This window comes from Lathyrus oleraceus, chromosome 7 (assembly GCF_024323335.1).
Source record: "Lathyrus oleraceus cultivar Zhongwan6 chromosome 7, CAAS_Psat_ZW6_1.0, whole genome shotgun sequence".
In the NCBI taxonomy this organism is placed as follows: domain Eukaryota; kingdom Viridiplantae; phylum Streptophyta; class Magnoliopsida; order Fabales; family Fabaceae; genus Lathyrus; species Lathyrus oleraceus.
Genome location: NC_066585.1, coordinates 76,175,457 through 76,189,375, shown reverse-complemented (window position 1 = coordinate 76,189,375; position 13,919 = coordinate 76,175,457). Strand labels below are relative to the sequence as shown.

Sequence of the window (13,919 nt, the reverse complement as noted above, 5' to 3'; positions counted from 1 at the left end):
TTAACGTCAATTTCATCGATAAAGGGTGGATTTATTGGATTTACTTTGCAATTTAAAAATGAATAAATTAGCTATTGTAAGATTGCATCAATTGAGGTATTTAACAATAAATATATTTTCATACTTTAAGAACTATGAACACATATCCAAATGGGTCTAAGTAGTAGTTGAAGAATAGTTTAAGAACTTTAAGTATGTTTTATTAATTTAGAAACCAGAATAAAAGAAAGTGGTCAAACAAGTGATTAATATAGCAAGTTGACAACAAGTACATAATATTGATTAATTAAGAAGGAAAAATAAATTATACAGTCTTGATAAGTCAATGGTCATAATACGTATTTTAAAATCTCAAACAAAGTATTAATATTATTAAAATGAAGGCTGTTGTTAGAAGTAAATCCATAAACAGAGGTTTCAGAAAATGTTATGGGTGATGATTCATGCGCAGAAGAAACAACGTTGTTTCATGCGAGCATTATAGCCCCAGAGTCACATGGCTGGATCAAGAACATGCTTAAATCAGGATTATAGCTAACAGTGGGAGTGTCTGTTGGGGGAATTGATTCCTTTGCTACATAACTAGAAAGTTTAAGAGAAAGATTAAGAAAAATTATTGTACAATCTGAATTAGCTATAAAAACTCAAGTCTCCAAAGTAACCAGCACTACGCATAATATCTTATCTATACTCCTTATGCATATCATCTGTCACAAAGTGAATGAGAAATTTGCAAAGAAAGTGCTATCGAATAACAGAATTGACCTAATCTTCAACTAAGCTCAAAATTTGTGTTTGGTGGTGATCTTGTTTGGCCGCCCTTGTATGGTTTAAATCATTTTAATTGTCTCGCTTTACCCTTCGGCGTGGAGCCTTTGATGTTTCCTCCTCTTTGTCTTCTTCATTCTCTCCATCACCTTGGCTAGTGGAAGTTTCCGTGGCTGGTGTGTCTGTCTTCACCACTCTTGCCTGCACAGGAAGAGACATAATCCAGTGATTAACATATAGTCCAAAACATAGGTCAGAAGGAAGGAAATATAATAAAATGATAAAGTAGTTCGTCGACAGGGGAGTTCTACTCACTGGCGTTTTCTTCCCACCAAATATGGCCCTGAGGAAAATTGACAAGACAATAACCACAACAGCTACAAGAATTCCAACTGTGAGATTCGGCTGTGATTCACCCTTTTCAATTATATTCTGCAAAAGCAGCATAGAATTCAAGTCATACCATCAAATGGAACATTATTACTGATAGAAGAAGTGAGGCAGATACCCCCAACATAAAATTTGCAATTTTTTTCTTTTTACTTACATGTATTTTAAGCTTGTAGGCACTCAGGAAGGGAATGTCTGCAATCTTGTATAATAGGTCAAATACCTTCTTCTGCAAGAGAAAAAAAGTAAATCACGCTAAAGAAAGAAGAGTTGAGGCAGAAATGCTAGAACTCGAAGACCAGACCAAACTACTAGGAGAAAAAGAGAGAGAAAGAGAAAACAGCAAGATGACATTACTTGGATGCTTGCAAGACCACTTGATTCAGTGTCCGAATCTTCTTCCTTCTGTTTCTCTTTCTCAACAAAAAACTTGGGTTTCCATGTAGTCTCTCGGTATGATGCTGCAATCTTATCATCTTTAGCTATCAAAATATTGTCAAACAATATACCGTCTTGCATTGTCCAAATCTCAATACCAATAGCAGCAATAGGCTCAAAATCAGGTTTTTTAAGCTCAAAGTAATCCGGGTTTGGAATATCCTGAGGCTTCCATATACCCTTATAAGCTGGATTTTCAATAAGGGGAGCATGCCATTTTCCCTTATATGCTGGATTCTTCTTCATTGGCCTCTTCCACTCACCACAACCAGGGGCTGCTTCACACTTTGGGTTGGTAACCTTTGGGGCTTCCCATTCACCATCCTCCTCATCGTCCCAATCTTCTGGTCTTGTAGCTTCTGGGTCATCTACCTCCTCAGGCTCATCATCCAACCATCCTTCAGGTTTTTCAGCTTCGTCATCAACAATTTCCAAGGGTGCATCTTCATCCCAGTCATCTGGCTTTACTGCATTTGGGTCTGGAATTTTCTCTCTCTCGTCCCAGTCTTCAGGTTTCTTATCTTCAGGATCAGGGATTGTCTTGGGAGGGATAAGGGAAGGCTCGAAATCCTCAGAAGATAAGAAATTTGCTTTTTTCTTCTCTTCTCCATCAATCAAAATTTGTAACTTGTTGTCTGGTTTTAAAATAGCGGTGTACACATGAGATAATTTGTCAGAAGGAACGGATGGAGGAAACTTGAGATGATGTTCAACATACTCCCCACTCTTGGGATTCTTATGCTTGAAAATGAAATGCACCTTGTTTGTGGCTCCACACTTGTCAGGACCAAACATAATTGAATATGGAGAATCATTGCCAAATTCCTTGGGCTTCCAACCGGCCTCCTGTGGTCGAAGATATTTTATGTATGCACCACCACACTCGAGGCCATTCTGAAGGCGAGTCTCAAACTGAAGAACAACTGATTTATCCTTAAGACTCACAGGCTCATCAAGTTCTTTTACTATCGCATATTTTCTTGCTTTCTGGCTGACAAGAAGCCCGTAATCTTCATGACCCTCGCTCTTTGCATGCTCCCAAACACCTAGAATGGGCAGGGAAAACCAAATATTAGTCCAACAAGCTTTACAAGAACAAAAATTATAAGCCACTATTATTGACGAGATATTTCGATATTTGTCGTCTAATCGCTTCCAATATGCACCAACTACCAAGGGAACTAATAAGCTACAGTACGAACTTCTGGAAAGTCCATACAGAACTAAATTTTAAGGACAAAGTATGCATGCAAATCAAAAGAAATCCTAAAGTAAACATTCTGACGCTCCATTCTATAGAAAAAAAGTAGCAGAAATTTGTGAATTAAAAATTTATCCTTTCTTGGAAAGCCACATTATGTTTGTATATAGTAGACTCTTGTTTTTATTTTCATCACAAAAACTCAGTCAATGACTGCCATATATACATACTTCTAATCCTTCTAGAATGAAATATAACAAAAAATAGTTTTTGGAAAGTTCATATATTTGATTAAAATTATATACTATATACATAAACTTTTAAAATACCCCCTTTTTGCTTATATTTCATTCTAGAGTAGTTAGTTGTTAAGAAGTTGTTACTAGTTAGTTAAGTAGTTGGCTAGTTAGTTAATGAGTGGTTAGTAGTTTGTGGAGAGGTAGTTGGGCCATATAAGACAGGCTTCCAATAAATAGAGAGGAGGATTAGAAAGGGTATTCTACTATCTTATCAATTTGAAAGGAATAGGGGCTTTTGGCATTGGGAGGTAGACAAACCCTCAAAGTGTTTCCACAGTTTGTAATCAAAGAGGATTCTTCCCCATTTTCAATTATAATATACCTGTTGGTTCTATTCATTGCTACTCAAAATGCTTTGCTTTACTTTCCCATGAAATATTCTATAACTATTTCTTTTAGGGCACTCGTTTGCAATTGCCTTATTATTAGAGGGATTTTGCTGATGAGTGTTAAAATAAAATTACAAGCATTTAATACATTGCAGCTTACAAATATTTATTTTTCATCTAGTACTTTCTATTTTTGAATTCTTAACCGTGCCACGAAAGCATGTCTTGTTGAAAATTTGCTAACAACATCTATAAGCACCAGTTGAAAAATAAAAGAAGAAAATATTAAATAAATTATAAAGCATTCAAAATATTTACATGAATCCCCTATTTACATTCATTATAATCAAGAAGGAAGTGAGCCAGTGTAATTAATAATCAAAGTATGTTTACACCCTAGAAATCATAAACTTACAATTATTATCATTCATCCAATCATGTGTCCAACAAATACTTCTAATATTTTTCTTTTTTCACTCCTTAAAACATTTTCCATACAATTCCTTCTATCTAAAGGAGTTCAATAGATTCTATATCGAGTTACCATATGCTAATAGATTCGTCCATTATGTGACTTAGTAAGAAATTCACTTCAGTCACAATCAAACAAATTCCAAAAAAGAAAACTGAGTGAAGAGAATATTAGTAATTACCGTTGTATTCATCCTTATCGGAAAGGATCCAACGACCATCAAAAGCCTCGTCAAATGATTCGTAGAAGATCTGAACAACATAACATAAAACAATTCGTTAATTGAAGAATCATAAAAACAAATATCCAATTATTCAATAAACACAAAAATGGAAACAAAAAAAGAGAGAGAGAAATGAATTACCGCGTCATCGGCATCGGAAGCAGTGAGAAGGTGTAACGATGAGGTAGAAATCACGAAGAAGAGCAGTGGAAAAATTGCCAGAGGGATTAGCTTTGGTTCTCCCATGTTCGCGATGAAACCCTAATGATGAAATGAAATGATGAAGTTATTAAGATTAAGATCTAAATATTGTAAATGGAGTAATTTAAATCTCAGTGTTGCGTTGCAGTTGCGGTGTTTAGATCTGAAAGTCACACTTTGTGCGAGGTGTTTTAACCAATGGTGTTATTCTCCACGTGACACTTCCCAATTGTACCTCGCCACGTTCTCCCTTTTTTGCAAAAGACTTCATTAATTTCTCAATCATTTTCGATGATAACTTAGGTGGTTAATAGTACTTTAAATATGCCTAGTTGATTACGATGATTACTAGTGCAATAAAAATTTTATGCCTACGAAATGTTGTTCGAGGAATGGGAATTTTTTAAAAAAATAATTCAATTTTTTAAAAAAATTTCTAAAATATCTTTGGTTTAAAAAAAAATTATAAACTATCCCATTGAATGCAGGCGTCAATCCAATTGGCGTCCATATGTATTTTTACAAAGGAGACGCCAATTGGATTGACACTTCAGTATAAAATACAATTTTTTTATTAAAAATAGATGTGTTGTGTGAGTCATTGTTCCACATCTCATTTAATCATTTGACAATCATGTTTGGTGTTCGTCGCCGATACGGAAAGGTGATTTATGCGAAAGATAAACTTCAGATGTTGATGCTCTTCTGGAACATCACTATGTTCGAGCAACTGAAGAGGGAGCTGATTCGTTGGTTAGATGGGAAAATATCAGAAGGGGAAAATTAGAAGTATTGAGAGACTCGACAGTATCTTTGATTGGATGTGAATGAAGACTGATAAGGATGCTAGGGAAATGATGTTCGGTCGAGATGACATCAATTTGATTGTTGTAATCAGTTAGAAATATTTCTGTTTTCAGTTAGCTTATTTTGTACTGATGTTTGTTGTGAACCTCGTTGTAACAAAAACTTTATGATATATAATGATTGAAGGTTACAGAAATACAATGTTACAAAAAGCTTATGACCCAGATGATGCTCCTCGATTGGGACAGTTGTTCTTGTTGTGTCCTGGTTGACGACAGATACTACATAATCTTATCATTTTATCTGTCGAATCCATTTTTGTCCTGATACGTGTGCTGTTTGGCCTTCCTTTTTTCTTTCTACGCATCTCGTTGTTATGCCAAACTATATCACCTTCATATGGAGGCCAGTATTCCTCCATTGGTAGTACCGAAAAGCTTTTATTATATACATTCATGACGGTGACGACCTTGTACACATCAGATAAATGGTTGTAAGCGTCTTGACGGGTATATCTGCATGCTGCAATGACATGGGAGCAAGGAATGCGGAAGGCCTGTAATTTTTCACAGTCGCACCAACTTCTATTTAGTCTAACAGCATAGGCTAAATTTGGTCTCCCCTCGTTGTGGTCCCTTGTTTCCTGGACGCTGAAATTTTGCATATGACGGTCAAAGACTGTTACAGCGTGTGTGCTAGCTTTGATGCTCTCCTCTTTCATGACTTTCATGCAACACTCACTTAATACTTGCCCAGACATTAACACCGCACTCCATCTTTCACCTCTGGTTGCGAAAGTAGAAGCCAACCTATAATAGGTCAATCTTACCAAGGCGGTTATTGGCAGATTTCTAATTCCTTTGAATACCCCGTTCATGCATTCCACAAGGTTTGTTGTTATGTGGCCCCATCGACAACCTCTGTCAAATGCCCTTGTCCACTGCTCTACTGGTATGTTATTTAGCCATCTTCTTGCGTCTTCATTAGACAGTCTAATTTCATCACGATAATATTGAAATGACGGTTGAGTTAGAGCATACCCAACATTCACCACCTTCTTGAGAAGATTCTTATCTTTTATTTCACGCATGAAATTTTATGCAATATGTCTAATGCAATAGACATGGGTAGAAGGAGGATCATGTCATCCGTTGTCATGGTTGTTGTAAGCACTCTCAATGGTAGCATGTCTATCAGAAATCAAACAGAGATTGGCTTGTGGAGCCACATGCGTTCTGAGATGACGAAGAAAGAAACCCCATCCACCAGCCGTTTCACCTTCAACCAGAGCAAAGGCAATGGAAAAGACATTGTTGTTGTCGTCTTGTGCAACCGCCATAAGCAAAGTACCCTTGTATTTGTCGTATAACCAAGTGTCATCAATTTGAATAATAGGTTTGCAGAATGCGAAACCTTTGATGCATGAGTCAAACGCCCAAAAGAGACGGTGAAAGATTCTATTACCTGTAACACAGGTTCCGTCTGGCATCATTGTTGGCAATGTCTCCATAATTGCCACAGTTCCTGGGACATATGTTTTTAGTGCCCATAAAAACCGTGGCAATTCTTTGTATGATCATCTGACCATTGTGGATCAAATTCACCAGAGTCATCTTGACTGGTTATTTGAGACTGCTGAGATAGTATACATGGTTGAAGAGTAATATGCAACTCAATACAGTTGCAGCCTGAATGTTCATGATTAACAAACATGTATTCAACATCTTTATCGTCCTGTACCTTAAGCGGGAAAAACTTGCATTGACTGTTCTAAAAAAATATTGGATTTTGATACGTGATCTTTGAAACAATAACCGATCCTATACAAGATTGTATTCTTTTTTTTCAAATGCAAGAAGGTTGCATTTCTCTTGATCGTAAGTCTAATGGTATCGGTGTTTCGAAAACAAAAACCGTATAACTCAGACTCGTATGTTTCACCGTTGCAATGAATGTTGACACTGTATTTTGGTGAAGATGACATTGTGCAGATGAAAACTATTTTCTTGCTGCAGATGAATGTGGGTTGAGTCTTGGATGTTGATAGTAAGACACTTAAATAGGTGAATGATGTGTCTCACATGTAAGCTAGTTCGAAGTGATGTGTCACACATGCAAGCTAGTCTGAAATGATGTGTCAACCATGCAAACTACTCAGAAGTGACATGTTAAGCATGCAAGAGAGAGGACATCCACGTGTCAGACATGCAGACACACACTTCAATTGAATTGGCGCCCCCATTCATTCCTTGCACATGGGCGCCAATCCATTTGGCGACACCTTGTCTTGCATGCATGCAGACCTCGAAACCAAGCAATCAGACCTAGGTGTGTCATGCATGTCCCTATGGAGGCGCCAATTTGAATGGCGACACCATGTACAAAATGCACATGGGCGCCAATTCAATTGGAGACCACATGCAAATAATACTTTTCATGCTCTAATTCATTTGCCTATAAATACATCCACACCATCAACACTTCTTCCACACCATCACTCACTACTACTTCTACAATACTTCTTCTACAATTTCATCTGCAACAACTTCTTGTAGTTTCATCTACACCAACCGCTTTCATCCCCGACAAAATCTATATCCTCACAAAGGGCGAATCGCATAGAGGAACGGTTGTAAACATAGCAACTTATGTAAGCGTTTTCTTCTTTTGTTATTTGTTTTAATAGAGTCTCTTTTAATAACATACCAACTTAGTAAAGTTTTTTGTTATTTCTTTTATAGGATGTTTCAAGGTTCCGGACTCGGGTCCACGAATATGTCCATATGGACCCGATGATTCAACCTTATGTTGAACTCGCCGGTTTTGGTCATATAAGCAAGATTTTGTCTTGGTCGGTAGATAACAAATTCATTCTTGCTTTATGCGAAAGATGGCGTCCCGAGACACACACATTCTGGTTCCCAACCGGTGAGTGTACCGTGACGTTAGAAGATGTTTACATGCTTTTGGGACTGCCCATTGAAGGTAAGGTTGTTAATGGTAAAACAAACTATGAAAATTCAATTTGCATGGACCTCTTGGAGACTGATTTGTTAGATGATAACTCAAGAGGTCAAGGTATATTCCTTTCACGCCTTAAGTCATACTATAATAGTTTATACTTAGATGAACATTCTACCGAAGATGCTCGAATAATAAAAACTAGGTGTTACATTATGCTTTGACTTAGTTCTTTTTTATTTCCCGAATGTAGTGGTTCTAGCATGCATATTATGTATTTATCTTTACTTAGACATGTAGATAGAATAGGAAGTTACAGTTGGGGATTTGCTTGTCTAGCATATCTCTATAGCTCCTTGTGCAAAAACTCATACAAAGACACATCTATATTTTCTGGATGTGCTGTTTTGCTCAAAGCATGGGGTTGGTCCAAACTACCGTCCCTAGAACCCGTCAATAACAACCCTTTCACATTCCCGTATGCACAAAAGTAAGTTGTTTAAATTGCTATATATTTACTTATTTCTTTAAAGATTATTATCTCTAACTAATATTTTTACCTTTTTGGTGTAGATGGTATGCACGTGGTATGAGTTATAACAGATGTCCTAGACATTGTATTACTCAGTATCGCAATCTGTTGGATCACCTTCGACCGACAGACGTAAGGATAATAACCTCATTATTTCGTTATAATTTGTTAACTTCTTCTACCTAGATTATAATCCTATTTTCTTTCACATTTCAGTTCATTTGGCGTCCATACCTTAATTTGGATTGCTAAAGACGTGGCCGTATGGACTACATGCACACCGATAATACGATTCACAACTGTGGAGATGCACAACAGTGATCGTGTGAAATTGCAGTTCGGTATGCCCCAAAACATCCCAGATCCCCCAGCAAGCCTAGGAGCATGGAATCTGCGCAAAGTTAACGACCAATTGAACTTCAATCCATGGCAAAGCTTCGCAAGATCGAAGTGTCGCAAATGGAAGCACCGCCATGATCATGTCTTAATTGACGCAGTCATGCCAAATGAAGAAAAAACAAGTCGTACTTATATGGCTTGGTACAGATCGGTTAGTTTTCAGTTTATCGCCGAGGATATGTACATGTACGACCCATGCCAACAAACTTACACACCTGACACCTCAACATCAAACCCCCAACAACATTGTCAGACCGGTTACACACAACCCCCTGTCCGTCAAACGTTCCGTTCAACCAACACACAAACATACAACCAAAACATGCCATACACCCAACCCCAATACCAAGAGCATACCCCATACCACCACCAACAAATTGACCATCAACCTGAGATCCAACATCGCTTTGCACCCACCACATCACCCTACCAAAGCCGCCTTATCCAGAACACTCAACGATCATTCAACACCAACCACCCATCTTTCTACCATAGCCAAGAAGCCCAAACCTCACAAAACCAAAACCTCCAACAACCCTATCTCTACCAAACACCCCAACAACCTTTCCAACCTTTCCTTGACGCATCATTTACACCCATGTCTCCCTTTTAACCGTCCCGGTCGCCCACCAATGAGTCAAACACAACCCAACTACTCTGGCATGGGTCATGAACTCAGCTACGGCGATACACCCTCGATGATACTGAAGACTATGCCGACTTGTCTGACTACCTCAACAGGCCATCTTCTGTAGTTGGTAGTGACGCTCCTGGCCCCTCAGATGCTCAAACACCAGTAGTGAATCATCAATGTGGGTTAGGGGCACGAGTTAGGCTAGCTAGGGGATGTGGGACCGGAGGTCGGTTAGGTGATCCCGATCATCACCATTAGGATTTTTTGTGTAAATAATTTTTTTTATTAATATCAATTGGTCTTATTTCAAAATCATGTATCACGTAGACCATTTAGCAAAAAAAATTGCATTTTACACTGAGGTGCCAATCCAATTGGCGCATCCTTTGTAAAAATACACACGGGCGCCAATTGGATTGGCTAGGGCATGTGCCCTAGCCAATCCAATTGGCGCCTCCATTCAATTTTTAAGAGGAGTCGCCAATTGAATTGGCGCCTCCTCCTAAAAGTGAGGTAGTTTGAGATTTTTTTTGAAACCAGGGGTATTTGGGAAATTTTCTTGAAAAATTGAGTTATTTTGTAAAAAATTCGCGGGACAGTTCCGTTTTACTAAAATATTATTTAAAGAATATTAATAATAATAATAAGAGCAATATTAATTAGAAGGTATAATTAAAAATATGCATTGAAAATTAAAATAAATTGTTTATTTTAAGATTTTTTTATTTTAAATAAATCACTCATGTGAGAGGAAAAGAGAGGGAAAGAGTGTATTATTTCTACCATCTTAAAATAAATGTCATAGTTGACACTTTTAGAGAGATTAAAAAAATATAATAAATAAAATAGAAAAAATAATAATTTTATTAAATTATTCATATTTGTTATTGGTGTATTCTTATTATCATTAATGTAAGAGGAGAGAAATAGTAAATTAAAATATTAATTAGAGAATATAATTGGAATATAAAAAATAAAATTGTATTGAAAACTAAAAACTACACTTATTTTGGAACAAATAAGTTTTGCAAATATGACATTTATTTTGGGACAGATGAAGTATTGGTTTAAATTAGATTTACACATTTTTGTGATAAAGTCTAAACCGAGCAAAACTTAGAAATAACTTGTTGATTTGTAGGGGTGTATGCGGGTTGAGTTGGATTGAGTTTGGCCTAACCCGTTACCCAACCCATTCAAACTTCAATGGGTTAGGTCCATCGTCCAACCCGTAATTTCATTTTCAAAACTTACATGAACCGACGTGTTCATTAATGGGTTGAGTTGGGTTCGCGGGTTGTATTTCAAATAAAAAATATATTTTTTATGATTCTTTTTGTCGATTTTAAAAAATGTAACATACAATCATACTCATTTATAACACTCAAATTCAATGAAACACATCATATAATATCTAATAAAATTCATCAACACGACATAACATTTTATAATAGTATAAAATTCAACAAGACACGTTATTTCCATAAAATACATAAATTGGAAGTGATACAAAAGAAAATGAGAAACAACATTTAATCTTAGAATTACGTAAACTCATCGGTCTAGTAGTATTACTGGTGGAGAATAATTTTTTTTGAAAAAATTATGGTTATTAGTGAGATATTAATTTTATATTTTTATTTAAAATAATAAGAAATTACTAAAGTCACATCAATGAGTTGAGTCAACGGGTATGCGAGTTGCAAAACTCAAACCCGATACCCGAACCAAAACTATACGGATTGTTATGGGTTGGGTTGGGTATACCCATAAATGAATGGGTTAGGGTAATTTATGGATTGAGTTAGGTTGGGTCAGTGGGTACGTGGATCGACCCGCACCCATGAGCGCCCATATTGATTTGGGTTAAATTGATTGGTTACATTAAAAATAAATATGTAAAAATATTTTAAAAAATATCTAATTTACATTATCTAATTTTTTTATAATAATATAAAATCCCAAATTTTTCCGTAGCTTTATATAAGTTGTGGATGTCTGACGTTATATTTCTTTTCTTCTTTAAGTTGAATACCTTATATTAATCTATATGAAAATAACGATATAACTTATATAAACTAATTATAATTAGTTGGATAGATGGATTTGCATGTAAATTTTTTAAAATATGTTAACAAATTAACATTAGATTTTATTAATTTGGTTTGATATTTTCACGAGTTAAAAGATATTTAAACCAAGCACAATGGTTCGGTTGAATTTCATTTTAGTTCAAATTTATCCCAATCAATTAACACCCTTACACTTTAAATCACTATAATAGTCTAAATTTATTTACAAAATTTGATTCATTCAATATACTTTCTGATTTATATATTTGATTTACATATTATACTAAATACATTAGAGGTGTTGAATTGTAATTCCTTGTGTCGAAGCAGGTTGCTCGACAGAAGCAAGGGAATATTGTGTTGAGTTGTATTAGTGTGTCGAAGTGTCGAAGCATGTTGCTTCACACATGATTTCAACTTAGGCTTATTTTTAGTAGTGTTAACTATTTTGAGCTTTTGTAGTTTTGAGTTTTGGCTTGGGATGCAAGTTAACCTAAATCTATAAATAGAGAGAGTAACAATTATTCTTGTAATGAAGTGAATGTTGTATTCATAACATTATATTCACAGAATTTTGCAGTTGTAAAGTGAATAAGAAGTTTTCCACAAGTTGTGGACAAAGAGAAACTCTGCAGAATATTCTTACTCTCCTTCATCATTCTTTATTTTCTTTCTCCATTGTTCTTCTCTTTTCATTGTTATTGTGTAGGTGATAAAAATCTTGTTCATCATGATTGATTGAAGTTCTCCATAGGTTGTGATGGATTTCCAACATCGGGTATCAAGAGCTCCGGTTTAAACGATTTGTGGGAAGAAAATCACGATGACAACGAATCATCCAAATGGGCATTTTCTAGTAAATATTTTGATTCTCAAGAACAAAAATTATGAGAATTGGTGCAAGCAGATAAGTGTTGTGTTTTGTTATCAAGATCTTTGGGATCTTGTGAAGGAATGAGTAACATCGCTTGCAGAAAACGCAACAGATCAAGAAAAGGCTACACGTAAAGAATTGAAGAAGAAAGATTATAAAGCTCTCTTTATAATCTATCAATATGTTGATGCAAATAACTTTGAAAAGGTTAGTGATGTAGAGTCAACGAAAGAAGCATGGGAAATTCTTGAGAAATCGTTTCGAGGTGTGGAGAAGGTGAAAGAGGTAAGGTTACAAACTCACAAAAGGACGTATGAATTTCTTCAGATGGAAGACAATGAAAGCATAATTGATTTCTTCACCAAGGTTACGAAGCCAGTGAATCAAATCAAGGTATGTGGAGAAGTGTTGACATCAAGATCTATTGTTGGAAAGATCTTGAGGTCGTTGGCTCCTAAGTTCGACCACATGGTAGTAGTCATATAAGAGTCGAAAGATTTATTAAAACTGACAAATGAAGAGCTTCAAGGGACACTTGAATATCATGAACAAAGAATGGTTGAAAGAGCTACAGGAAAGTCGAAGAGTGATATGGCTTTGCAAGCGCAATCAGCAAAAGAAAGGAAAGGCAAAGGAAACTGGAATGTCAATAAAGGCAGAAGAGGCTACAACAATTCAACTGGTTGAAATCAGCAAGAAGCAAATTGGTCAATTCAGAGAAAACCCTGGAAACAAGGCAACCAAATAGGTGGTGTTGCGGGTAGAGAAATAGGTGGTGGTCAAAAGCCAAATAAGAGTCACATTCAGTGTTACAATTGTCAGAACTATGGTCACTATTCTAGTGATTGTCCAGAAAAGCATAAGAATCAGGAAACTTATGTAAAGTTGGCGAAACACGAAGAAGAAGAGACGTTGTCGATGGTTACAACAAGAGATGAAGAGAGATTCAAGGACCGGTGGTGCTTGGACTCAGGATGCTCATCACACATGTCTGGAAGGAAAGATTGGTTTGTCAACATAAAGCCCTCAATGAAGAACATTGTGAAATTTGAAAATGACAACACTCTAGCAGCTGAAGTTGTTGGTGATGTTCTGATTATGAGGAAAGATGACAAGAGGTCAGTAATTTCAAATGTGTTGTACATACCAGGTATGAAGAGCAATTTGCTCAGCATATGTCAGTTAGTCGAAAAGAACTACAGAATGTCGACCAAAGACAAGATTATGAGAGTTCTCGACTCAAATGGAAGGTTGATCTTGAAGGCTCTAATGTCTCAGAATAGAACCTTCAACATCGAGCTTAATGTGATGGAGCATAA

The 13,919-nt window shown here is 36.2% G+C and overlaps 1 protein-coding gene across 1 annotated transcript; it reads right to left on the bottom strand.

The window, feature by feature from the left end:
* Positions 1 to 603: 603 nt before the first annotated feature.
* On the bottom strand, positions 604 to 4,585 carry LOC127108496 (calnexin homolog). The gene is made up of 6 exons (XM_051045968.1): positions 4,262 to 4,585; positions 4,079 to 4,148; positions 1,516 to 2,642; positions 1,316 to 1,387; positions 1,084 to 1,200; positions 604 to 969 (listed from the first exon to the last, which is right to left on the bottom strand). The coding sequence occupies exons 1-6, from the start codon at positions 4,364 to 4,366 to the stop codon at positions 841 to 843; spliced, it is 1,620 nt and encodes a 539-aa protein (XP_050901925.1). The 5' UTR covers positions 4,367 to 4,585; the 3' UTR covers positions 604 to 840.
* Positions 4,586 to 13,919: the final 9,334 nt, after the last annotated feature.

Excerpts from the sequence above, each read along its gene's own strand:
- LOC127108496 (XM_051045968.1), bottom strand. The coding sequence starts at position 4,366 with ATGGGAGAACCAAAGCTAATCCCTCTGGCAATTTTTCCACTGCTCTTC. Across the intron at positions 1,201-1,315 it reads CCTACAAGCTTAAAATACAT|AATATAATTGAAAAGGGTGA; the intron begins GTAAGTAAAAAG and ends CTGCTTTTGCAG. Across the intron at positions 970-1,083 it reads TTGGTGGGAAGAAAACGCCA|GCAAGAGTGGTGAAGACAGA; the intron begins GTGAGTAGAACT and ends CTTCCTGTGCAG.